Source organism: Microplitis demolitor, chromosome 3 (genome assembly GCF_026212275.2).
Source record: "Microplitis demolitor isolate Queensland-Clemson2020A chromosome 3, iyMicDemo2.1a, whole genome shotgun sequence".
Lineage (NCBI taxonomy): Eukaryota > Metazoa > Arthropoda > Insecta > Hymenoptera > Braconidae > Microplitis > Microplitis demolitor.
In genome coordinates this window covers 22,093,829-22,111,983 of record NC_068547.1, presented here as the reverse complement: position 1 = coordinate 22,111,983, position 18,155 = coordinate 22,093,829, and the positions used below count along the sequence as shown (strand labels likewise).

Below are 18,155 nucleotides of genomic sequence, written 5' to 3'. Positions count from 1 at the left end.
AGTGGTGAGGATTGGAGAGGTAGTAAGAATAAGGTGGTGGGAGAATATAGCGGTTCCGCGATGATGTAGGTAATAGTCAGTGGTGTGGCCGCCTCGCGGGCCGTCGACAGTGTTGAATTAACAGGTGTCTCGTTCTCTATCAACAAGTTATCAAAGCTTTATCGGTGTTACTCAACTTTTATCCGCTCCCCTAATTTTATACGTATTTTTACTCCCACTTGTATTTCATTTCATACAAATATATAGCGCATATATAAAATAAAGTATATACTGTTTGTTCGTTTAATATTTTTTATTTAACGTGACAAATAACATGATGTCGGAAACGGTGGTGACTGTCCAAGATGGTTCTACCAACAATGCAAACAATCCTCGTCAAGGACCGACCGTCAAAACGGAGCCTGGACAGCCGAGTCTCATCGCTGGAATCACCTTAAATTTACCTTACTTCAAGACGATTCCTGGAATTATAAAGCTCGTGCAGTTGGTAAATACATTACAATACAATACAATACAGTACAATAATACTAACTATATACATTTTATAAATTGTCTCAGCTATTGTCTTCAGATAACATCCTCGGCCTCACCAATTATTTCATACCCATTTACATTCATTATTACTGTTATTGTTATTATGGATACTTGTATTCAAGTGTCGCATTTTTAAGGCTAGTTAAATAATCTCTTGTACTTGACAAAGTCATTGATTATTTACAAGTAATTCTCGATGAGTCTAAGATTTATTATATTGATTGGGTATCACTTTTATTGCCTTGAATCAACTGTGCGAGCGAGCGGCAGGTGGATTACATAACAATACACCTGGATGTTATCATGTGTGTGCGTATCGGTGGTGATTTTCATATGGGATTATAATTGTTGATATATGAGGCAATTATGCTGCGGTTGTAAATAAATTTCACTATTTATATTCATTTTTAAATTTGAAATTTAAAATTCAATTTACCGGGAATTAATAACCTTGAGTATTTTATGAGAGTTTTAATTTCATGGCAGCTAGATTATTTATTACACGTTTTGTTAAACTGCTCTGAATGTTGGCTCGTAGATCGACGTACTGTTTTTAGCTGGTGCTCGAATTTGTCGGGAAACATTGCGATTAACCGGTTGGCACAACTATTATATACACAATACTAAATAATAATGTCATATTTATTTATTCTCAATCTCTATAATACTTATTTATATTTTTTGTTCCTGTCATAGAATTACATTAATCTTATATATATAAATATATATATGATCGTATTATAATAAAATCCCAGCTTATAATTAGCTCAAAAAAAGGCTACCGTGCTCTTGTACTTTACTCAGCTCCAAGTTATCAATTAAATTTAATTTATCTATCCGTCCATTTTTTTTCTTCTTTTTTTGTTGTCAGGTAATATTATTCGTAATTTAAATTAAATCACGTGACACTAAGTATTCTTAAAGCGTTTTAAATAAGTAAACACTAGAGTGCTCATTGTATGTGACGTAGTCGTGACTCTAAGCGGTCGTTGCATTTCTTTGGGTTCCGTATTTTCTCGCGGGCAATGTCCTCTTGTAAAAAGAAAAAAAAAATATTTATATAATAAATCAAGTATTTTTTTACTGTCGCTCGAAGTTCGATACGGCCGCGAGTAATTTATTGGGTGGTACTAATTTATTAGTTTATTGGTAATAATTAAAATGGTAAATAAATTTAATTAACAAAGTGCATCGAGATATAAATCTATAGATGTCCATACGGAATGATCGGTGTATGATGATCATACGTGGCGTCCCAGATATTTAACCGAGCGAGTAGAGCCATCCTACATCCATATAGAAACTCGGTGTGTCGCGCGTTGGAACCCAACGGTATTGAAACGATTCATTAAGAATTCAACGTATCCTTGAGTCGACTGTCTTTGCCATTGGGTGTTTCTGACACGTATGTAAAGTCTGTCTATAAGCTACCGAAAAATACCCGATAGTGTGTCTAATTTTTATTCCCACTTTTTTCCGCAGTATTAATTTTATAAAACAATTTAGCGCCTATATAACGGGAGTTTATTTGTAGAAATATAATTGTACACGTGTAAGATCTTTATATTTGTCGAGGAAAAAAATAATTTAGCTAATTGTAAGACAGTAAAATTTAAAAGCGATTATGTCGTCAATCTTCGTGGCCCCTTCCGCGTAATTTCGGTCACGGCAACGTGGGTGCAATCCGCCTCGCTCGCTGTACAAGCTAATTGACGGAATTAAACGTGGGAAATGCATACGCACACGATACCCGACAATCCTTCTGTACCTACTCTATTATATGCCATGTACACTCTGCTATGTACACACGTTACGATGTACTTTAGTTCCATTATCGCTTATACTGAAACCGTTAAATTATTTCAAACCCGCCTCAAGTGTTATCAACTAGTTTTATCAACAAAATAATTCAAATAAATTATTTCACATGACTTAATGACTAACAGGTTTTTTTTTTTTTTTTTTTTTTTTTTTCTCTATCAATTACTAACTGAGAATTAGTTATTTAAAAAATTTATTGCGCGGCTAAATGTTACCTCGTGTCGATTATAAATTTAACAATTACTATTATACCACTGTGTCATATTAATTGTCATATTTAATAATTGTTTATGAGACAAACATCAGCTCGCATCGCGTTTCGAGATAATGACAATTGTAATCACACCCACGCGAATGTGAGCGGCTCACTTGCGTAATTTAAAATACACGTATTTGTATACATATATATAGATATATATATATATATATAATATAATAGACTTAAAGTGTAGTGTAGATTGTGTCATTTGAGGGTTTGCGTGCGGCAGATGGTAGTGGTGGCCAGCATGCTCAAGTAGTATATAACGGCTAATAATAATTGTGCATAGAGTCAGTAGAGGTTCTATTTGCAAGGACGAACCGCGCCTCAATACTTACACCGGACTCAAGTATACACGACACATAATATTTGATATTGTAATAAGCATAATATATCATAGTTATGTATACACATACATATACATATGATACACAACCACCAGTGGAAGATAACCAGAGTGAGGAGAACAGTGGGTATTTTAAATTCTCATCGGTTGTGTTCAGCCACGAGACCACCGTCATCATCATTGGGTACTAAATTTTCTTTAGCGAATCGAGAGTGCCGTGAGATATATATATATATTTAAATAAATATAATGGAGTATGGGTAAAACATGAGAGCACAGGGTTGCCTTTGCCTTGGACATTCTGGTGCTTCACGAGGCCACTTGTCAGCATGAAATTCAATTGAATTATTTCTTAAATCCATAACTACTTTAATTATTAATATTACCATGTCATCGTGCTCATCCATTACGTGTGTAATGAACACTTATTGATTTTATTAAATAATAAAACGCAGTTTCATATATTTTTAGTTTTTTTGTTTTTTTTTTTTCTTATAGTAGATATACATTTACGTACACACTTATTACAACTATCAAGCTCTTTCCGGAGACGGTGCGTTTACACTTGGAACTCGTTTCCTGGCAGCTAGCCAATGTAAACCTAAGCCGATTGGCTGCCAATAGATTCATCGCTTCCTCTCTTTCTACTTTGCTCGAGTGCAATCGAGCATCCGTTCCAATTTCTGCGCGGTTTCTTACAAATAAACTAAGAAAATTAAATGATACAAGACAAATCTATATAAATATAAACATGCATATATATGACAACGTCTATCTATCAACTATGAGCAGCATGTGTCGTCAACTGATAGATTTACAATACATTCCAATGGAGAATAGTTTCGAGTGCGTCAGCGAAATGGCAAGAAGCACCGACCATTCCAAGCCGCACCCTACGGCCTCCTCGTTGTCTCTTGTCTCAGCAATCCTACTCTAATAGTACATACATATTATTATTATTATTATTGTTGTTATTATCGAGTATATGTATGTATGGAGTATGGTATCGGAGTCCATGAACGGTCAGCAATTGACTTCCCGACTACTACACTCGTCCCTACTCGCGGTTCTCAATTCTCAATTCTCAATCGCAATAGTAGTCGAACAGCTATAGTAGGTAGACAGTTACCGAGCCGTGACTGCATTTGGGTCATCGGCAAGTTATGTACGTGTCCGTTGAACCGTGCTCTCTGACGATTCATGTCGTTTTATTGCTCGTATACATGGAGATACCAGTTTCTCACTGTACTACTGTACTCCACTCTGATGATGCTATTCAAGGCTTTATATTTATATTTTTTACAACAAATAACCTGATGAAATAATTCACATACATATATACAAACATATCTATGTTCATATGTATTTTTACTTTTATTTTATTTGGTGCATGATGTCACCCGCTGATTTGATAAGATGTTTACAAAATTTACACTCCATGTATGTGATACTCCACTGGCTGTTATGTAGTATGTAGCAAGATACTTTTTATTTCAGCTCCGAAGAATGAGAGGAACGAGTTTAATTTTTAAGGCATAACAGAGCGAATGCGCTGCTGACAAGTGGGTCACTTGTATTAGTGTTATTGAGGATTATTTGCATGTGTTTAATACCAAAGAGTATGAAATACGCACACTCGTTTATTGACGAACTGAGTTGACCTTAGTTGACTTGCATCGCTGGAAAGCAATCTCAGGGGTCTCGAAAGTAGTTAAACCCGAGGCGGTGCGGTTGCCTCGTAAGCAAATTAAATAAACAGCAAGAACAAGAGACGTATGTAGAAACTCGAGTGTATATTACGGTTCCATACGTTTTGATCCCCGGTCAAAATATCCCCAGACAAAATATCCCCAAGACAAAATATCTCGATGACAAAATATCACCATGCAATACTCAATTTTTTTTCAATTTATATTCCGATTATAAAAGATTAAATACTCAAATATTATGATATTTTTATTATATTACGTAAGTTCAACATTATAAAAATATTTTCTTATTATTATTGTCATCAACATTTATACTCTTGAACTTATTCGAAAATAGACCAACACATATGCTTGTTATCGTGCTGTGCCCTTTTTTCATGGATTTTATGTGTGTTTATTCGAAAATAAATTCATACGAATCTATGGAAGTATACATATATATATTTATGAGTTTTTTCAAAATATACACTCATGCCATAAATTAAAGGAACGGAAAAATTTTAGAAATTTCTTATTTCTTTATTATTAATAAGACTGTAACTTTGTAAAAAAACAATCGTATCGGGACCGTGGACTCTCAAAGAAAAGAAAAAAGAAAATTTTTGTCTCACTATATTTTTCATGTTTGTGCAATAGTTAAAGCTCCAAAAGAATTTTGATGACAATGCGCCAAAACTAGAAATTTCAAGCTATAAAACGCTTTTTTTAAATCCCGATACAATTATTTTTCACGAAGTTAGTCTTACAAAAATCAATAAGAAATTTATAAAATTTTTCTGTTCCTTTAATTTATGGCATGAGTGTATGTATGCAAATTACTAGCAGCGTAAAAAATTAATTAATAATCAAGAGAATATTTTATCAAAAGTTCTTTTTGTCTTAATGATATTTTGTTATCGAGATATTTTGTCCGGAGATCAAAACGCCTGCTACCGTATATTATGTGTTATATATCTGTAACCAACTCTACTGCGCGCTACAATAAGCCTTGTGTCGACGTCTTGTTTGACTTGGAATCTATTTTGGTCAGTGATTCATTTAACTCAAAACGATTCGCGTCATTCACACAATCACATTACTCAACAATCGGCATAAAAAGATATCTTAACTGTTTAAACGTGCGCATTTAGATATTTTTCTCAGCATACACACTTTCTTATCAGCAAGACTTTCAAAAAATATTTTATTTATTATTTCTTTTCGTATAATTATGTTTAACTTTCCATCATACCGTTGTTTAGTTTTTAAATATTTAAAAATTGCGTGACTTTTTTTTTTTTTTATTTATTGCTAGCGTGCGTGGCCACTTCTCAAAGGTCAGACAGGATCGATTGGAATGTTTTAATACCAAGGAAAGTCGTCGTGTTGTAAATTCCATAAACTTTATTAGCCTTTAATCGATTCTATATATACATATATATATATGTACTTTAATTTTACAAAGTTGTTTTTACTTTGAGCTCCAGTGAAAGTAAAATATGAGCATTCCTTTTGAAAATTAATACACTACATTTATAACGTAATCAATGATATACATCAACAGTAAATATATATATCAATCCAATGTAATATATATATATGTTAATAAAAATATTGTGTATGATTTAATAGGAGCTAGTGTTGCGTGAAAGCCAAACATCATCGACCCATAAAGTCCTTTTCGAAATATTCAAACGGTTACCGGGGTAGGCTGGTAGGGAGGCGAGGAAGTTTGATCGATGCTGAGGCAGTATTTGAGACTAGAGTAACCGGTTTATTCGAGGGACAAGTATCTCAAGAGCCGTAGTAGAGTGACGATATTACGCGGAATTAAAAACATACAAATATAAAGGAAAATGTCGGAAGTTGGTTCAGCAGAGCGGCCTTTGAGCTGGTTACCAGACGAAAATATCTACAACGACGAGAACGTTGAGAGAATTGAACTGCCCTACGAGAGTCAACGTAACCTTGGGTGTAAGGTTGGCGAAGATGTATTTCTGGAATATCCATGGGCGTATGTGACGCGTGAGGAAGTGATGAGGCAAGCATGCCAGAGCGGTTCGAGTTTTGAATGCTGCAAAGACAAAATAGGAGATTACAAGTCGGAATGGATTTTGGTTGGTTACGCCTCCAGTGAGCTGACCTCGACTAGCTTTGTCGTTTGTTTGACGGAAGAAACACGGAACATGATTGTCAAGAGAAACGGAGATGTGACGAGGAAAATTCTGGAGAAAGTTTTTTTTATGATTACTAAAACTAGTAAAAGTTTTGAGGCGTTTCGGGCTGAAGAAGAATTGGAGAAAGACACCGACAGTTCAAGGCCCTTTTTTGAGGTCGAGCTAAACTTTAATTCGAATATCCGGAGACGAAGGCATAGTTTAGCTGATAGAAATAGCGGAGATGTAAGAGATGGCGCCATTGATCTACTGCCAGAAGACTCGAGAAAATACAATAATGTATTTATGAAAAAAATTTCAAAAGCTGTAAACACAAATCTCAAGGCCTGTGACAAAAGCGTTCAGTCTTACTTGGGTTATCCGAAAAACAAGTGGACTCAGTGTGACGATATTAAAGACGTAGTAAAACCTGTCGGTGAAGATAATAAAGATGAAACTGCAGGTAGTAAAACTGAGAAGCAAACAACGACTGAGGAAAGTAGCCCAGTTGGACTCCCGGAGGTGATAACTGAACAGGAGAGAGAGATAAACCGTAAAATTTCAGAGCCGTTGATGCAGGAGCCGTTACTAGAAATTACATTTCCAGAACATCTGCAAGACGCGATTGATTATGTTGGCTACAATTCCAAGATCAATATTATTTCCGACGACATAGATAATCTGACAACGAGAATCGCTGAAACCGACAGTTTTAATGATGCTGAAAACTACTTGGATAAAGAGTCTTGTTCTTTGATTAATCTCGACATTACCAAGGGCAAAGTCATTTCAGATGTTTCTTGGCACCCGAATCTCGTTGAATTAGTAGCCATTTCGTATGTAACTAATCCCCGGTGTGACTTTGCGGAAATTTCGGATCAACCTACCGAGCTTAATAAATCAGATGACAGTAGCTACGGTGGAAGTATAAGTACTAGTGCTGGTTCAAGTACTTGTGCACTTGTCTGGTCGCTCGATGAACCACTTAAACCCAAATTAATTCTTGATGATCCTCGTGAGATTAACGTGATTTCTTTTTGTCCCTCTCGGCACAGCATCGTCGTCGGAGGGGCTGAAAATGGACAATTGATTTTCTGGGATCTTTATAATTCATTAGAGAAACCCAAAGATGCGGATTCTGATTATGAGATTCCGGTAATTGTTTCTTCCGCCTCCTCGGACCCGTCCAAGTCTCATTTGCAGGCAGTACGTGCTATTCGATGGCTTCCAACCGACTGTAAAATAACGGATAATGGGATGCTCGAAAATGTACCGGGAAACAATTGCTTGCAGTTGATGACAAGCTCTGAAGATGGCACGGTTGCCATTTGGGATCTCCTTTGGCAGCCGAGCTTACCGCAGACTGCCAAAAATCTGAAAAGTATTGTTAAGGCCGCAATGTCACTGACCGATGATCTTGAGCGACTTGACGGAATCTTTTACCCGCACTACCGGCTCCATGTTCAGCTACCGAAGGAATCCTTCAACTTGACCGTACTCGACTTCAGTGTTCCACCACCAGAGGCCTACCAGTCGGAAGAAACATCAGGGAAATTGTGGTTCGGTACTGCTCAAGGTGAAGTGCTTCACTGCACCTGGCACGGTCAAGAATTTGAGGTCACCGGTGAAGAGAATTGTGACCTCTTAAGCAGTGCTTGTATTCACGATGGGCCAGTCATCAGGATCATACGTTCTAAGCATGTAGAAGACGTTTTGCTGAGCATTGGTGGCCGTATTTTTGCCATTTGGCATGACAATTATATAAAGCATCCCGTGTTGTGGAGAAAAGGTGACTGTCGTTACACTGCATGCTGCTGGAGTCACACACCTGGAGTTTTCATGGTAGCTAGGCATGACGGTGACCTTGAAACTTGGGATATATACCGGAAGACTAAGCAACCGGTTCACATAGAGACTATTTCTGGAAAGTTAATAACGGGACTTTTTGAGACGCAAGATCTACTGCTGCATCAACATCAACATCAACATCAGAATCAGCAGCAAAAAGAAAAAACAAATTCAAAGTTTATTGGTATTTGTGACTACAACGGGACATTTCGACTCATGGATGAGCCAGTAGAAAACGAGTCAAATTATCAAGAACGAATTGAGTGGTTCCGAAAATTCGTCTATCGAGAAGTAGAGCGTAAGAAAGAGTTTCACGGTTGGCAGGAGGATTATTTGGCTAATGACAAAAAAGCACTTGACAGAAAAAGTGCCCGAGCTGCTCAAGAGGCCAAGCGACGTCACGAGGAGGCGCGGGATAAATTTTTAAAGGAGCAGGAAGAACTGACGAGAATAAAGGCTGAGAGGAAAGCTAAAAAAATTCGAAAATCCAAAGAGACGATTCTCCGAACGGGAAATCTCGAAGTAATGAAAAATACGCTGTTAAAAAAAAAGGGATTTGACCCTCGAGAGCTTGATAAAGTTAGACATCCACTTGTTCAGCAAGAAGAACAAAAAAATACGAGGATGAATAAAGCGCGAGAGAAAGTCGCTGATAAAGACACTTACTTTAAACACGCGTTGGCTGTTGAGTTTCCGGAGAGTATAAAGCGCTCGTCAAGTGGGCTCGAGGCTCAAACAGCCACGCCCGTGTCGACAAACAAAGTGATTGATGAGGTCATAAATGAGCATCTAAGTAATTATTTAGAAATTAGTTCCGCGGCACAAAAACATCTCGAGGAGAGTCCTCGTGTCCCGAAGTTCGACTGGAACTCTATGATGCTAGCGGGCCTGCTTAGAAAAAATAAAAATAATTAAGCTAATTACCGAGGCAATGAGTTGTCTAATTTACATTTAAACTCCAATGCGCAATACCAGCAGGAAATAAATGTACGAAGCCTGCAGAGCCCACGCTTAATTAATATTCATTCCCGAAATTTCTTCAACTTGCCTCCCACTTGCCCGCCCACAAACAAATTCCCTGTATTTCCTACTCTATTTTATAGTTGCGTAATAAATTAATATACATGTTTGTTAGGCCTTATGCATTAACGAGTAATATGATATATGTTGCAAATACTGACGATATACATTTTAATATATTTCAGGGTCTTGGTATTATTTGCATGGCATGCGCGTCTCCGGCGTATATTCCTGCGACGAGTTGGTTCTTATTTGTTGCAACGACATCCTTCTTAGCCACCCTCTTGTGGATCTTCGTTTACCTCCTCTCCATACGGGAGGCTCTAAAAATCCGCATCCATTGGATCTTAACGGTAAATTTATTAATTTAAAATTTTTCCAATCGCCAGAGTCATGACCGCAACCCAAATATGTAATTAAATATTTTTATTTGTCCAGGAGCTGCTGAACACAGGAATAATATCTATTCTCTACGTCATTGCCTTTATAGTCCAATTAGCTGTGTGGAGTTCTTATAGCAATAACCATTATGGCATCAAGTCATCGAATATTGCCGCTGGGGTAAATATCAGAAGCAATTAACGCACTTATTAATTTATTTCTTATCTTATTTACGATACCCAGTGTTTCGATCAACAATTTATTGTATGGTTTTCCTTCCTCAGGTGTTTGGAATTTTCAATACCATAGCTTACGCTGCGGGAACGTACTTCCTCTATGTCGAACACAAGAGCAATAACTCACAGTGAGGATAAAGTACCTGCTTAATTTTAAATCGTATCAGCATAAAATAATGTTACGCAGGATATTATCCTGATGTTTAAATAAAAGCCATCAGCTGCTACCAGGTCTTAATGCTCCACATCAACACGTGCAAAGTCCATTTTTAAATAAATATATACATATATTTATAAATCTACGTAAATAATATTACATATTAATAATAATAATGAACAAACAAATATGAAAATTAAAAAGCTTAAAGATAATTATCAGTTAATTAACTCATACTTCCTCACACTAGATTTTATTGAAACAATTAAATCAAAATCTTAATTTTTTTTATCGCTTTTATTTTCTCATATTATATATATAATATATATTGTATATTTATAATGATTTGTAAAACTAAAACTGTCATAGGATTTATGAGTGCGACTGATAAAGTACAAAGGGTTAAATATTTTCACCAACAATTGCTGGTTATTAGAGCAATAAATAATTATTATTGAATACTAGAGTTTTGAATTTATACGAAACTCGCCAGCAGTTTTATTGAATCAGTCACAAATCTTGTACGGCAAAAAAATGTCTTTATAAAAAGCTTACGTAGTTAGTTATATATTTTTCTCTCACTTCATTTATTCTTTCCTATATTTAATCATCAACTCATATGACGATTTTTATCTTATTTTTATTTACAATTACTATAATATACGTACGATAATATAATATATACATACATATATAATACACACTGTAAAAAATCGAAGGTGAATTCGGGTGATTATGAATTTTATTCAAATTCAAATTCACTCTGTCGGAATTTAGCAATTTTGTAAAAAATTACTTTGAATACGGAGTCAATATGGACATTGTCTTTTTGGCGGAGTAATTTCGGAGGGATTTGGATTTTATTTAAATAAATTCTGGGGGGATTAAATAAAAAAAATAGTCATCTACTCCAGATTTAATCCGCTTTCACTCCGAAAATTTTTTACAGTAAATAATTACACCTGTATTCTAAATTAAATTTATCAAGTCTCATGTACATAAGACTATATATATATTCTTATATAAATCAATATTTCTATACGTCTATATAATTTGATGATCGATAATTTCGGATCAACACGAAAGCTTTGCCAACAAATTTGTATTTTGTAATAAAATTATACAGAATTTAAAAAAAAAATCTTGATATATTAGTATCAATAGATTGAAATAAAATGTGACTTTAACAAGTGCCTTATTGAACAATTTACAGAACAAGATTTAGTGAAAGTACATTTTAAAATAAACGTTTTAATTAAAAAAATTTTCTACTCATTCAATTTAAAAAATTACATAAATGCGTCAATCAAACCGTCAAGTGTTTTAAGTTTTAATGATTACAAACATCGAACTATATATATATATATATATATATATATATATATATATATATATATATATAACAGCTATTTATTTATATAAATCACTTTCATACATTTTAATTATGTCTGAAAAAAAAGTATAAAAAAAAAGGAAACATCGAGTGTTGCATTTAGATAATTATTGTAATTTAAAATTCAAATAATTATATTTATAAAAATGTTGTAAAATTATATTCACATATTTATCGTTAATTATTAGAAGAAGTATAAATTTTGTTCACTCATTAAATTTTATTTATTTGTAAGTTATGGATGATTAATAAAAAATATAGTGTGAAATTTTTATTACATTCTTTTACTCCGGTTCCGAAATTCTAAAAAAATCACTGCTTTGGAGAAAATTGAAAGTTTTTACCAGAGTGATTTTGGAGTAAATGAGAAATTTATTTAAATATTTATCCTCGATAACTATTAAAGTTTTAATAAAATTAATTTTTTATACAAAAATATAAATAAAATTTTTGTAAAATAATTAATAATTTTTACTCCTCAAATTTCACTCCGCGGTTTTTTTTATTGATAATAAAAATTTGAATTTTGTAGTAAATTTAGCTCTGAGGGAATTTCCAGAATTAAAACTAATGCGTTCCGCTTTTAATCTGCCAATTTTTTTCAGAGTATAAAAATACATATATAGATATTTTTATGAAACGAGGATAAGAGAAATGAGGATTCTATTTATTCGGCTTAAGTGAAGCTCAATATTTTTATCATCAGTACGATAATAATGCATAATTCTTAAATTCACATTCAGCCTCTTATGATAACATTGTATGTCATATATGTTCATGGCGCGTATGATATCATTGATGACGTAATAGCGCGGAATGGGTTAGTAGTCATAACTCTGGCGTGCGCGTCTCCAGTTGATCGTAGGCAGTCGGCGGTGATCAGTCAATTAAAGGTCAGTTGGATATTTTTTTAATTAAATTAATTAAGTAATTACTCCCGACAATTTCTCGACTCAAATGTCTTGAAAAAATTAAAAAATTTGAGCCGCTTAAAATTATTTTAAGTAGAGATTGATGACTTCTTTGAACATAATGTAAACAGTGTCAATTATTGAGTGACAGGTGGATACACGTGCTCGATATTGATTTAAATATTTACCTCTATTTAAAAAAATTTTCAAAAATTATTTTTTCAAAATTATCTATTTGCTGAATTTTTGACATTTATGAACAAAGTTTATTTTTACTGAAGCGTGGGTAGAGGTAATGAACAATGTCTCAATTTGGTGATAATCAGTAGACAGATCGTATTAATTAGCATTGAAATAAAATCGGCATTGATATTGATCCAGTGTTTGGCCAGAGATTCAAGGGCGTGGTGGTTGTTTGTGTATTATTGAAGCGTACTAATGTTCAAAATGATAAGCAACATGATTCAAAGCTTGGCACGCTATATCTATAAATAATTTTTTATTAAGTCACTCCTATTTTTGTTTGTAAGAAACACCAACCGGTAATTCGTATTCGAAGTGGGTCGACCCACGAAAACATAGCCTTGTCCTACTTTCCCACTACCATTTGTTGAATATATAGTTAATATAAACACAGAGTAAAGTAAATAAAGACAGCAAGTCAGCAAGTACTGATTCGCTGGACAGATTCATCTTTATTACAAATTTTGGCACAAGTTTTCAGAAAGCAAATGTTTATTTTATTTGTTGCTTTCAGAAAGTGAAAGGAGTTTGATATCATGTCGCACACAGTAACAGTGAGAACCGCTACAGTGACCACCAGTACCTCAAGTATTATTATCAACACTGGGTATTTAAAAACTTATCGAGGGATTTTGAAGTTATTGGAACTGGTATGTATTTTTTAATTACAATAATTACTGATAAATTTATCATGACTATCAATAAAATTTAATCACTTTTGTTTTAGATACTGGGTGCAGTATGCGTGGGAATAATGGGGCATCATTTTGATCTGGGCTATCATTACACTGTTCCAAATCAATTTTTCATGCTTATGACGACAACTTTTATGATAGCGACCTTTTTATTATTATTGAGTTGTCTGGTTTCCATTGCCACGGAATCTATTATCTCTAAGACAATTTATGTAAGTTATTTTAATATAAATATGTAAATAATTATCTGCAATGCGATGATATTGGTATATAATTTATTTGATGTTTGTAAATGTCATTGGATGTATTTAATTTTAATATGAATTATACAATTTCAGGAAGTTATTTATCATTCAATTGCATTTGCATTATTACTTGCCGCCTCTTTAAATCTCATGGTGAGAGTGACTGACCGGTATAGTAGAACTGCACAATATGATTTATTGTTAGGCGCTTCAGTAAGTTTATTATTTATTTATTTTATTAATAAACTGTAACAAAATTTCGAGTAAATATGAATTTTAATTCAATTCAAATTTACTTCGTCACATAGAATTCTAGAGATTTCAAAAAATTCACTCCACATATGAAGTAAATAGGATTTTTTTTCAACGGAGTGATGTTAATTTTCATTAAATCCACGTCCACTCTGATCTAAAATTTAAATTTTCAAATAAACTCCACCGGAGTGAATTCACTTTGAGAGCATGAAATTAAAAAAAATCATTCGCTCCGGATTAAATTCGCGTTTACTCAGAAAATTTTTTACAGTGTAGTTAAAAAAAATTATTATACTTATTTATGTCTATTTATTTTTACAGATTTGCGGACTGGTAAACTGTGCCTTGTATTTCTTCAGCACCGTCCTCGCTCTAAGAATGTACAGAGGCTTGTAAAGTACAAAATAACACGAGACAAAAAATAACATTAAAGTACTTAAAAATTAATGGCAATATTTTTTATAAAAATATTACACACACGGTTCATTTTATACTGACTTCACAAATAACAAAGTCTGAATATACAAAACAAAGTACGCTTACCAAATTTTTATAGTCTTTTGATGAAAACTGGAAAATATTTTTTTTTCCAGAAATTTTATTTATAAATGAGTATACAGAGCAGATTATTTTCTAATAATCGATTTTAAATTATTGTTCTCGAGATTTTGGAGTCATAATTTTACTTGATGTATAATTGTTAAGATTTTATTAAGCTGATTATTTTTAAAAAATAGTAAAGTAATTACTTGTATGTTACTTTTTAAAATATTATTATTATATAAAAATTTTAATGACTTTAAAATTATTAATTAATTTTAAAAAGGAGACGGGCTCGTCAGAACAGAGTATCCAAAAAATGGTGAAATTTTTTTTTTAATGATTTTAAGTCTTAATTATTAACTTTTTAAATCAATCCTGAAACTTTCTGTCAAAATTTTAACTCAAATTTACACTAGACTATAAATATTTATTAATTATCATTTAAAGTAAAATTTTTTTACGACTTTCTCATTTTGCCAAAAAATAAAATTTAATAATTTTTTAAAAATATAAGCAAATAAAAAAATTAAGCTCATCGAGGCCCTCTTCATACATATATAAGTTACGATTGTATTGAAATATTCTATCAGTCTATATAATTTATTAATTTTTATTAATTAAAGTTAATATTTGAATATATTATTCTGTTAATTATTATTTAATAAGTGTCAGAATTTAAATAAATATAGTAAATATTTAACAATAAATAAAATACAATTTGCTAAGAAATTGTACGAAAGATATATTTATCAAAGATAAAATATATGTTGGCTAAATATAACTGCAACTTGTAATGTCTGTATGCTTTAATAAAAAAATTTAATATTAAATGTGCAAATATTTTTTCCTCCAATTATTTATTTAACAAAATATTTTTCAAAGACTTTATTATTTGCCGTCGATTAATTGATAAGTATTCAAATTTATGCAAGACAAATGTCATGTTAAAAGTGTATCGTGTTTTTTATTATTTTTCAAGAGGTTCGAGCATTCTTTGGTGGCGCGTGCCGAAAATAACTCGACTCCGCGGATGTTGTGTCGAGTCAACGCAGGGGGTAAAACGACACGCGTTCATTGTAAGCTACGCGTGAGGACCCTTCTTCAGTTTCCTTCGAAAACTTGATCATCATAGACCTCGTAGAACTAGATCTCGTGTACTAGTCAACTAGTACTTAGTGCTGAGAAAATTGAAAATTTCAAAATTAATAACAATAGTAATTAATAAAAACGGCAAAGTAAAGTGCGTGAGAGCAAGTTGATAAAAATAAACCAGCCGGTTAACGAACTGGTAAGTGGATGTAAATTAGTCAGTCTAATTCAGACAGTCATCTCTCATTTCGCGTCAACAAAACACAAAGCACGATGGTCAAGACCGGCAGACCGATTATACGGATGGCCCCGACCGAGACCCATTCATCTGGTGGAATTCAGTGTTGCTGGTGCAGATGTTGCACCTGTATACACATCGAATTCATGAAAACTTTGCCGGGTGCTGTCAAAGTCGCTGAAACAGTAATTTATTTCCATATGTTAATTTCAATTCAATAAACTTTTTTTTTTATGCAAATAATATTTTTTTTTCTTCAGATAATGAGTGGATTGATCCAGAGTTTGCTGATAAATTACGGACTTCGATACAGTGCAAATATTGGATCGGCATTCGAAAGCGCTTTAACTACATCGTCCGCGTGTTTTTTCACTTCCGCTCTACTGCTCGGCTGCTACGTAATTTCAGAAAAGTCTTATAATCTCATCCGGGCCTCGCTTTTTGTATGTATTTAAATTTATCACCGTTGATTTTCTCAGTACCGAGCGGTTTATGGATTTAAAAATAATTTAAAACTATAATTTAAACACAGGAAATGATGTTCAACGCATTTGCTTGTTTTTTCTACTTGAGTTCCGCTTCATACCTCGCATTCTCCACGAAAATGTTCCTAGGGGTTCAATATTATATTACACCGGGATTTGACGTTTATCCGGCAATGACTGCTGCCTACGTAAGTCTATTTTTGTATCATTTTTTTATAATAAATTCTGAGTAAGTTTAGTTATCTTACTTTTTAGATGATGAGCGGAGTCGTCGGTGTAATTCACGGGGCAGACGCGTATTTTTCATTTCGCCATTACAGAGGAAGTAGATAATTACCAGTAATTTTATTAGGATCCATACAGAAAAGTGAATTATTAAATATCAAAATATTTGTTTATATATTTATATTTTTTTTATCCAAGTGTAAATTTTTCGTATTTTTTATAGCAAATTTTTATATTAATACAAAAACAGAAATATTAAGCTGTTGGTTTATTTAAAAAAACGATTATAAAAAAATTTTTAAGCCACAACAGACTTGCATTGAACTAAATAGTATATTATATACCTAGGGAGGAAAGTAGGACATTCAAATCACGTGTTAGACAACAAACTACAAAAATTAGCGCATGCGCCATTTTTCCCACAAATAGAGGCAAAAATTTAAACTTTCAAGTACAGATCTGATGAAAAATTCGCCTTTGACTCGGGTAAGCAATTAGACTCCCGGGTTAAAATGTTCTACTTTCCTCCCTTGGTGTGTAATACACTATTTCAATAACTATTCATGTAACTGGTAGATAGTAACCATAAATCCTGAGGGGGAGTGCACAGTTGCGAAAATTTTTCATTTAAAAAGTCTTGGGTCAGATGTTTTGTCGATTTTTCTTAAAGTTAATAGTCATTATTATTAAAAATATTAAATGATAAAAGCGTTAATTAATTAGTGTTTATGGAAGATAATGAGTTGTTTTGAAACTCTGGTATCGTACACGCACATTATACATAAACATAGTAATTTAATGATTAAATTACACCGTGAACATACAAACGATTCATTCTCACCTCTGATTAAATGTTCCTGATGGTTTGTCTGCCAGTGTATATAGACAGTAAAATTATCTTGCGCTGGAAATTGATTCTAATAAACCGCATACTCAATAATAATAGTCTATTTTAGAATCATTGACTGGGAAATAAATTGTCCCAGGTGAATTAGTGTCCGAACAAAATTAAATAATAATCCCGACGATTGCTAAGCGAAAATAAACCAAATCATTTTTTCACCATTCGGTTCATTCGACTGTAAAAAAAAATAATTTATCATTCGTGAATGAAAAATTTTTATTTTATTACTACTTGTACCTATTGTTGACGTTTTTCGATCTAAAGTCTATGATTATTCTCGACAAGCAGCATAAAATTGAATGTCACTCTGGATTTGATTTATTCTTCAACAAGGTCTTGGACACTGGTAATTTTTTAAAGAATAACCGCTAATGAAATGTAATGATTTGTAAATTGTTAAATTAACTAAGCGATCAAACGTCAGAGTAAAACCCTACTCTGTGCTGCGTTTCTCTCGATTTTCACCACCACTTGCGTTCTTAT

General features: G+C 33.1%; 4 protein-coding genes and 1 long non-coding RNA gene across 6 annotated transcripts; 4 read left to right on the top strand and 1 right to left on the bottom strand.

Annotated features, from left to right (window-relative positions):
* The first annotated feature begins 55 nt into the window (after window positions 1-55).
* LOC103569761 (MAL-like protein) lies at window positions 56-11,014 on the top strand. Of its 2 annotated transcripts, none has more exons than XM_008547234.3 (4): window positions 56-487; window positions 9,858-10,025; window positions 10,111-10,233; window positions 10,338-11,014. In XM_008547234.3, the coding sequence occupies exons 1-4, from the start codon at window positions 314-316 to the stop codon at window positions 10,419-10,421; spliced, it is 549 nt and encodes a 182-aa protein (XP_008545456.1). In that variant the 5' UTR covers window positions 56-313; the 3' UTR covers window positions 10,422-11,014. The 2 variants fall into 2 exon arrangements, with proteins under 2 accessions (XP_008545456.1, XP_008545457.1); XM_008547235.3 differs by lacking the exon at window positions 56-487 and adding an exon at window positions 5,593-5,694.
* LOC103569760 (dynein axonemal intermediate chain 3-like) lies at window positions 5,703-9,851 on the top strand. The gene has a single exon (XM_008547233.1). It carries the CDS (start codon window positions 6,505-6,507, stop codon window positions 9,565-9,567), a length of 3,063 nt encoding a protein of 1,020 aa, XP_008545455.1. The 5' UTR covers window positions 5,703-6,504; the 3' UTR covers window positions 9,568-9,851.
* A 1,629-nt stretch (window positions 11,015-12,643) lies between the features above and the next one.
* On the top strand, window positions 12,644-14,812 carry LOC103569762 (uncharacterized). Its single transcript, XM_008547236.2, has 5 exons — window positions 12,644-12,732; window positions 13,508-13,643; window positions 13,721-13,900; window positions 14,027-14,146; window positions 14,510-14,812. The coding sequence occupies exons 2-5, from the start codon at window positions 13,530-13,532 to the stop codon at window positions 14,582-14,584; spliced, it is 489 nt and encodes a 162-aa protein (XP_008545458.1). The 5' UTR covers window positions 12,644-12,732; window positions 13,508-13,529; the 3' UTR covers window positions 14,585-14,812.
* Window positions 14,813-15,408: 596 nt separating this feature from the next.
* LOC103569764 (protein singles bar) lies at window positions 15,409-17,027 on the top strand. Its single transcript, XM_008547237.3, has 4 exons — window positions 15,409-16,243; window positions 16,319-16,501; window positions 16,591-16,731; window positions 16,799-17,027. The coding sequence occupies exons 1-4, from the start codon at window positions 16,094-16,096 to the stop codon at window positions 16,874-16,876; spliced, it is 552 nt and encodes a 183-aa protein (XP_008545459.1). The 5' UTR covers window positions 15,409-16,093; the 3' UTR covers window positions 16,877-17,027.
* On the bottom strand, window positions 16,148-18,038 carry LOC103569763 (uncharacterized). Its single transcript, XR_548939.2, has 3 exons — window positions 17,910-18,038; window positions 17,610-17,847; window positions 16,148-16,235 (listed from the first exon to the last, which is right to left on the bottom strand). It is a non-coding gene; the product is annotated as an uncharacterized LOC103569763 (long non-coding RNA).
* Between the last annotated feature and the right edge of the window lie 117 nt (window positions 18,039-18,155).